The sequence below is a fragment of the Nothobranchius furzeri genome, chromosome 3 (assembly GCF_043380555.1).
Source record: "Nothobranchius furzeri strain GRZ-AD chromosome 3, NfurGRZ-RIMD1, whole genome shotgun sequence".
In the NCBI taxonomy this organism is placed as follows: Eukaryota; Metazoa; Chordata; class Actinopteri; order Cyprinodontiformes; family Nothobranchiidae; genus Nothobranchius; species Nothobranchius furzeri.
In genome coordinates, this window is record NC_091743.1 from 92,358,169 (window position 1) to 92,365,668 (window position 7,500).

The 7,500-nt window shown below is 46.5% G+C and overlaps 1 protein-coding gene across 2 annotated transcripts in view; it reads left to right on the plus strand.

Moving 5' to 3' along the window:
• nbas (NBAS subunit of NRZ tethering complex) overlaps nucleotides 1–7,500 on the plus strand; it is a 283,815-nt gene that overhangs the window by 194,381 nt on the left and 81,934 nt on the right. For both annotated transcript variants that reach the window (XM_054733731.2, XM_054733732.2), the window contains exons 47-48: nucleotides 2,620–2,822; nucleotides 7,412–7,500. The exon at nucleotides 7,412–7,500 is cut by the window's right edge and continues 1 nt beyond it. In XM_054733731.2, the coding sequence (XP_054589706.1) occupies nucleotides 2,620–2,822; nucleotides 7,412–7,500 (292 nt within the window). The remainder of the gene's footprint in view (nucleotides 1–2,619; nucleotides 2,823–7,411) is intronic.

Consider the following 7,500-nt stretch of genomic DNA (forward strand, 5'->3'; position numbering starts at 1 on the left):
TTTGAAACAGAACAAATGTCCAACACTGAAAAATAGAAGCTGTTTAAAATGGCAGACCGGTCAATGCCGTTGTGAAAAAAGAGTGAATTATTAAAATCTTTTTATACAGAATAATTCTCGTAGAGGAAGACATTTTAATTCTAAGAGAGACTTGTTCAGTGTGTAGCTAAATAGTAAATTCTACCGTTCTTTATAGCAGCGGTCGCCAATTCCAGTCCTTGATGGCCGTAATGGTGTGTCGGAGCAGGAAAACATCAAAAACATTCAGGATTAAAACTGGATTTGGTGACTACAGCTTTAAATGGTTGTTCACTGAGAAACGGCGGAATTATTATTTATTTTTTAAATATGATGGGTCACTCTGAGCTGCATGCTAATTCTAAATGTTAGAATAGTCGTCGGAGTAGTCCTTTTGCTTGCATCAGCTGCAGGAAGGGAGTCGATGAGATTTACGCCACAAGAAAGCCTGTTTTTGTGACCCCGCCCACCTTGACTTGCAACCAAGGAAGGGTGCTCTGATTTAGCAGTCAGGAGAGAGCAGAGCGTGTCTCAGCTAGTAAGAGCTAACCATTAGCGATAGCAACTCCACAACATAGTGGAACACATTTGGGCTTGTGCTATTTGTGGAGATTAAACATCAACGTTCCATTTTTTACTCAAGAAAGAAGAGAAAAGAAAAGAGGTAGCGGAAAAATCGCGCTCTCGTAGCCAATCAGAGGAGAGACGTTTGCATGTCATGAATATTAATGAGCAAGACTCACTTTACCTACTTTGGAGTAATCAGTAAGTAAGGGGAGACGGTGGCACAGGAGTCAAGTGCTGCCCCGTAATCGGAAGGTTGCAGGTTCCAGCCCCGTTAAGTCTGTCACTGTCGTTGTGTCCTTGGGCAAGGCACTTAACCCACCTTGCCTGCTGGTGGTGGTCGGAGGGACCGGTGGAGCCAGTGTACGGCAGACTCGCCTCTGTCAGTGCGCCCAGGGCAGCTGTGGCTACAATGTAGCTCATCACATCCAGTGTGTGAATGTGTGTGTGAATGGGTGAACTGCTTGTGTTGTAACGCGCCTTGGGGGGTTCCAGGACTGAAGAAGGGGCTATATCAAATGTAGGCCATTTACCATTTATGATATAATCCAAGTATCTTATACTTTACGGAAGAGGATTAGGGCCATAATTTTGACTCTAAAGTAAGACTAGACAGTTTCATGCTTCTCTGCCCTACTGGTTGAAAGTGGAATTACAACATGATGAACCAACCTGCTGTAGCTAGTGTTAAGAACTAGCTAAAACTAACATAAGCCAACTAATATTAAAATAAACCACAAGGTAAAAAGATACACACTGTTGGCCAAAATTATTGTTGCAAGTCCAGTGGCAACAAAGCCAGGTCACTATCAGTCTGAGATTTTGTAGCCTACTTTAGCTCATTCATACTAGCTTAATCAGTTCTGATGTTTACTCCGGTTTTAGCTCTTTGCTTCACCTCCAAAGTCATTACTCTTAATTTTACTTCCAGGCTCCATTATGATGCTAACAGAAAACGTGAACTTCTTCTTTTTGTGCTTTTTATTGGCAATCGGCAAACTGAAAATGCTTACTGCTAGCATTAGAGCTAACTGCCCTCGGACACCTACTGGCTCCCCAGAAGTGTGATTTTTTTAGCGCAGTAGAGCGCTGCAGAGTGGTGTCACATATGAAACCGGTCATGTCTCTAACTCAACAATCACAGAGACGACCTTTAAGGCTCCAGCTTAAAGTAAAAAACATATCGATCGTTGCTTTTTTCCTTTCTTTTTTCTCTCTTCAGTGGCCCTAATCCTCTTACATATATGCTTTGTTCCAAGACCGTACTCAAATTTCATTCAGGCCACTTGGGAGAGTGGTCATCAGAAAATCCAACGATATCAACGAAGATGGCAGATGCGTGTTACAGTTCCCAACCACAGCCTGGGCTTGTCCCTGTTAAGCTGTTACTCCACATGAGATCCAGCCGCTCCTCTTGACTGCTGATCTTATGGGAGTGGGAGCAGAATGTGATTAACTGAAAGCTGAAGTTTTACAGCACACATTCACTCGTCTTCACGACCAGCGTACATAATTGGCGTATAACTAAAATCACTGTTTCTTTTCTCCACGCGGTCCCAGACGTTGCTGCCATCAACCCCACAGATTACAGTGATGCATTAAACATAAGAACTGTTAACCAATCAGACTCTCCTCGGTCATCAGCCTCTCTGGAGTCTACTGCTGACACTTCCTGTGTCCCATTTAACACCTGCACTGTCACTGTTCTGTTTAAACACATACTGGAGTCACTGGGTGGTCACCTACCGCTCTCAGACATGATGATAATAAACAGGCACATGTTGGTTTTCTAGAGGCTCGTGTGTTGGTAAACATCCAGATGTCTTTACTCACATCATCCCAAGAGTCTGGTTAGAATTAGAGAGCCGACTGTCCCTACATCCTATAAATGATGTAATAAATACTAAATAAATGCATGATTCTTTGGTTGAGCTACAATTAAACTGACTGAATTCAGATTTTGATCTGTTTATAACAACATGAGCATTTCTGAACAAGTCTTTTAAACGACACCATTTTTATTCTACCGTCTCCCAGGAACAGCAGCAGAGATACAGCCAACTTTACGACTTGTCACGGTCCGAAAGATCCAAAGTTTGTGAGATAGCTGTCACCATGGCAACCGACGGACAACCTCTGTCGCAGATTAAAGAGCTCCTGCACGTGGCTGTGGGACTCGTCGACCTGTCTGTCAAAAGCGTGCTGCAGGAGGCGGTGAAGAGAGTGGTGGCCGCGCTCAGGTAGTCTCACACCCCCACTCCTCCATTTCTCCTCCAGTTCTCCTGAACAGAAACAGCAACAGTTATTTTACATGCACACCAATTTCTATCATTTAAGATTTCCTGCTGCTGTAATGTCTTCAGACCCTCTGCCAGGTGCCATTCGGTCTGCTGTTGAATAACTTTCTGCACACTCGACTAGGACTGAACAATAATAATAATAATAATAATACATTTTATTTAAAAGCGCCTTTCAGGACTCCCAAGGTCACTTTACACAAAACACATAATAAAATACAATAAAACAACAATAAAACCCAAAGAAGAAAAAACAAAGAAAGAAACAGTTCAATAAAATCAGGTCGTAGGCAGATTTAAACATGTGTGTTTTGAGTTTTGATTGGAAAAGGGTAAAACTGTCGACGTTCCTGATGTCTGGGGGAAGTGAGTTCCAGAGACGGGGAGCTGAGCGGCTGAAAGCTCTGCTCCCCATGGTAGTGAGACGGGCAGAAGGAACCGCAAGATGGATGGAAGAAGAAGATCTGAGTGAACGGGACGGGGTGTGAATACTTATAAGGTCTGAGATATATGGAGGAGAGAGGTTGTGGATAGCTTTGAAGGTATGGAGGAGAATTTTGAAGATGGACCTGAATTTAACTGGGAGCCAGTGAAGCTGCTGGAGAACCGGGGTGATGTGGTGAAAGGAAGGGGTTCTGGTGATAATACGGGCTGCTGAATTCTGGATCCAATAATACGAGTCCTGGTTGTGCACTAAAGCTGTGAATTGTGAAAAATAAAACTCGTCTTGCTGAGGAAAATGTTGTTTTATCTATTTTCTTTCTACTTATTAAAAGGTGGAATGAAGAGAGTTCTTCTAGCTTTGTTTTCTTTTATTAACTCAGAGGTAAATCAGTCTGCTCCCTTAAAACTCGGCACTTAGGTTCATGTCCTCATGCTTTCTGCAAGAACGGGCTGGATTTTAATCTGTAGACATTTGTGTGAAACCTTGCTAAAACCAGGGTTGGAATTACGGGGCAGCTAAGGGGAGCCAGGCTCCCCTGGAAGCCCTCAACGTACGTCGAGGGGGAGCCTGACAAAACATTGCTTGTTTCTGCCTGCATTACTTTCTCATTTCTAAGAGGCCTAGTGGTAGAGGTCCACCCTGGGACTGGGAGATGAGGGTTCAAATCCCGGTCGGGTCATACCAGAGACTTTATAGGTTGGATCCAGCGCCTCTCTGCTTGACACTCAGCTTTAAGGGGTTGGATTGGGGGGGGGGGGTTAAACCACCAAATAGTTCCCGAGCGCAGCCGCTGCTGCAGCTCCCCGCTCCCCCAGGGGTGGGTCAAATACGGAACTGAGTTTCACCGGTGTGTCTGACTAATGGGGCGTTAACATATATGGACCCTGAAGGTACCAGGACTTCTTCACCCGGGATGGTTTCAGGGCATTTGGGGGTCCAAGGCGAAACAGCGGCGCCCCCGAAGGGAACTTCGTATCCTGGCTAACGCGCTTGTAAAAGTGTTACGAAGAGGAATTATTTTTGCACTGTAGTAATAACCACGTGTGTCACGCGTGTACACGTAAAGCCTTCACCTGCTGAGCTAGCAGCGCTCTTTAAAGCAGTAAAGTTAGCTTTTCTTAACAGAATCAGTTGAGATGTTAAACTGGAGAGATGCGGAGCTCCAGGAACCTGATGGCGCTCAGATCATCCGACAGCTCACCGGGACGGTGAGGGACAGACACCATGAGGAGCGGCTTATCCAGAAACTTCCATCACAATAAAGAGCAAGCTGTGTTCAAGTTAAAGGGAGTGTGACAGCGCTGAGACTGCCCCATACCCCCGCTTACTGCCACCGCGTAATCTTTAATAAAAACAGCACGACTGCGCCGCGTTACCGCCACGGTGTGACCACCGATGAACGGCCCAAGGCTCCCAGCTGGGGGGCAATGGCAGCGTTGTTTTCTGCAGAGGCTGTTGATACTGAAGTGAACATGACTCCAAGCGGACTCCTAATCAAATCACAAGTGTGCTTGTGAGTTGTTCCTGAATTGCCTGACATCCTGGTGGTGACAGAAGGACATGTTGGCGAGTGCAGTCAGAAACGTGGACGTCTTCTTAGTTTGAATGTGAGCTCAATGAACAGAGAAGAGTTTGGCAGCGAGAACAAAATAATTTAACATAATTGTTTCCTAAGTTTAGCATTTTTAATTGAAATGTTATAAAAACTGACCAAAATATGTATGTACTTATTACCACGAGGTCTTTCCGTCACAAACGGTCACAGACGCTGTTCTTACAGATCTCTTAGGTCTTTCTCCATCCCTGCCAACAACATCATCATCCACATGTACCATGTTCACACCTGCCTTGTCACATTACACCATTCTGTATGCAAAAAGGTGTGTTTGGTTGGAGCTACACGCAGCTGAGTAGCAGGCCCACGATCCGGCCTCCCACAGCCTGCTTCCTGCTGCTGGTTATCAGCAGTTAGACGGCATATCGGTCCCGTCTGGGCTCAGGATGTGGATGGGCAGAACCCGGTGCAGGCATGAAGAAGTGCCTGGAGTGTTGAACTGAAAGTACAGAAGCTGCTTGTGGGAGTTGGGCTCCCGGTGTTCAGAAGGAAGGGAGAGATGATTCGTGCCTGTAGAGCCGCTGGCTTTCAAAGCCACAGCAAGTACGTGGATGTTGTATGACTCAGCATGCGGTCATTACTGTGGTTAGTTTACAAACACACAGAAATAAACTCATTCTGGCTGGTTGCTATGGCGTCGGCGTCGTCCTGTTGCCCTGAGATGCCCGTCTGCTTTAACGGCGAGTCGGGTTTTACTGACCCAGCCAGATACCATCGGGCCGTCTGATTGGCTTGACAGATGAGCACCAATCACCTTGATTATGTTCCTGCCTCATTTCCTGTTCTTTTTAGGCTGCTCAGTGGTGCAGATTAGTGGCACCTGCATCTACACACCAGCGAACCGTGCCGTGCACGTGCATAGACTCCCTGTTATTGGTACGCATGCAGGTGCTCGAGCACTCTTCATAATGAACACACACCCTCTCTCGCACGTCCTTCTCTTTTCTCTGATTCCTGATCTTCCTGTAATTAATGCAGCCCGATACAGCGGTTCCCCACCAGAACGCATTCGGTCCGTGTGTGTGTGTGTGTGTGTGTGTGTGTGTGTGTGTGTGTGTGTCTGTGTGTGTGTGTGTGTGTGTGTGTGTGTGTGTGTGTGTGTGTGTGTTGTGCTTTATGGGCGCATAAATGCTCACTGGTCTTTTTTCATGTTGCCCCTAAAAGTTTTCTGTCTCACACACACCTCTCTTGGTGGTGTGTGCAGGAGTGTGTGTGTGTGTGTGTGTGTGTGTGTGTGTGTGTGTGTGTGTGTGTGTGTGTGTGTGTGTGTGTGTGTGTGTGTGTGTGTGCGTGTGCCTCTCTTGGTGGTGTGTGCAGGAGTGTGTGTGTGTGTGTGTGCCTCTCTTGGTGGTGTGTGCAGGAGTGTGTGTGTGTGTGTGTGTGTGTGTGTGTGTGTGTGTGTGTGCCTCTCTTGGTGGTGGTGCAGGAGTGTGTGTGTGTGTGTGTGTGTGCCTCTCTTGGTGGTGTGTGCAGGAGTGTGTGTGTGTGTGTGTGTGTGTGTGTGTGTGTGTGTGTGTGTGTGTGTGTGTGTGCGCCTCTCTTGGTGGTGTGTGCAGGAGTGTGTGTGTGTGTGTGTGTGTGTGTGTGTGCCTCTCTTGGTGGTGTGTGCAGGAGTGTGTGTGTGTGTGTGTGTGTGTGTGTGTGTGTGTGTGTGTGTGTGTGTGTGTGTGTGTGTGTGCCTCTCTTGGTGGTGGTGCAGGAGTGTGTCCGCTGTTGCAGGGCTTTCTCGAGGCGTCGTGTTGGGCAGGTACGGAGGAGGCCCTCTTGTTCTGGTGCGGTGCAGCAAGCGCACCTCATACCTCACACTAATGGCCATCTTTTGTATCTGTCATAACCGCTCCGCGTTTGTGTGTTTTATTTTTTTCCTGAGGAGAAAGTCTAAATGGTGAAATGCAGCAGAGGGAATGCTGAGTCATCCTTCTGCATTTGGGAAAGTCATTCGTGTGCAGATGTGCTGAGCATGTAGCCGCAGTCCCGGCAGCAAGGCAGGGCTGAGTCGGGGGAAGTCACGGGTTATGTGTTTGTTCACTTTTCTGTGAGGAATAGTTCTGTAGAGGATCAGACGGGAGCAGCAACAGGAACCACGGCCGCTTAAAGAAAATGAAAACACACACTAGTTCCTCTAAATCCAGATCTCTCATCAACTTTAAATGATTCTTTAATCCTATGAATGAAATGGTGCTCTCAAAGCCTCTGAGGTTTATTACTTTAGAGAGATTTTTGTTGCATGTTGTCTGCAGGACTTCAGATATGATCATGACTGTTAGTTTTGTACAAAGCAGCAAACATGTCACCGCTGGCAGACACGCTCCGACCAGCGCCGTCCCTGAGAAGAAAGCCTTTGATTTTCTTTAACGCCTTTTTCCTTCTCTCCATCATTGTCCCCTCACATCCTGGTAATTAGAAAATCTTATCTTAACGGCTGCACAGTTGTAAAGTTATTGTTTGAATGTTTGATTTTTTTCTTTTCAGTGGAGATTCAGGTGCCCTCACAAATGACCCACAACCCCTTGGGGTCCTAGAAGCCATGGTGACCTCTGTGCACAACAATGTGGAGAGTG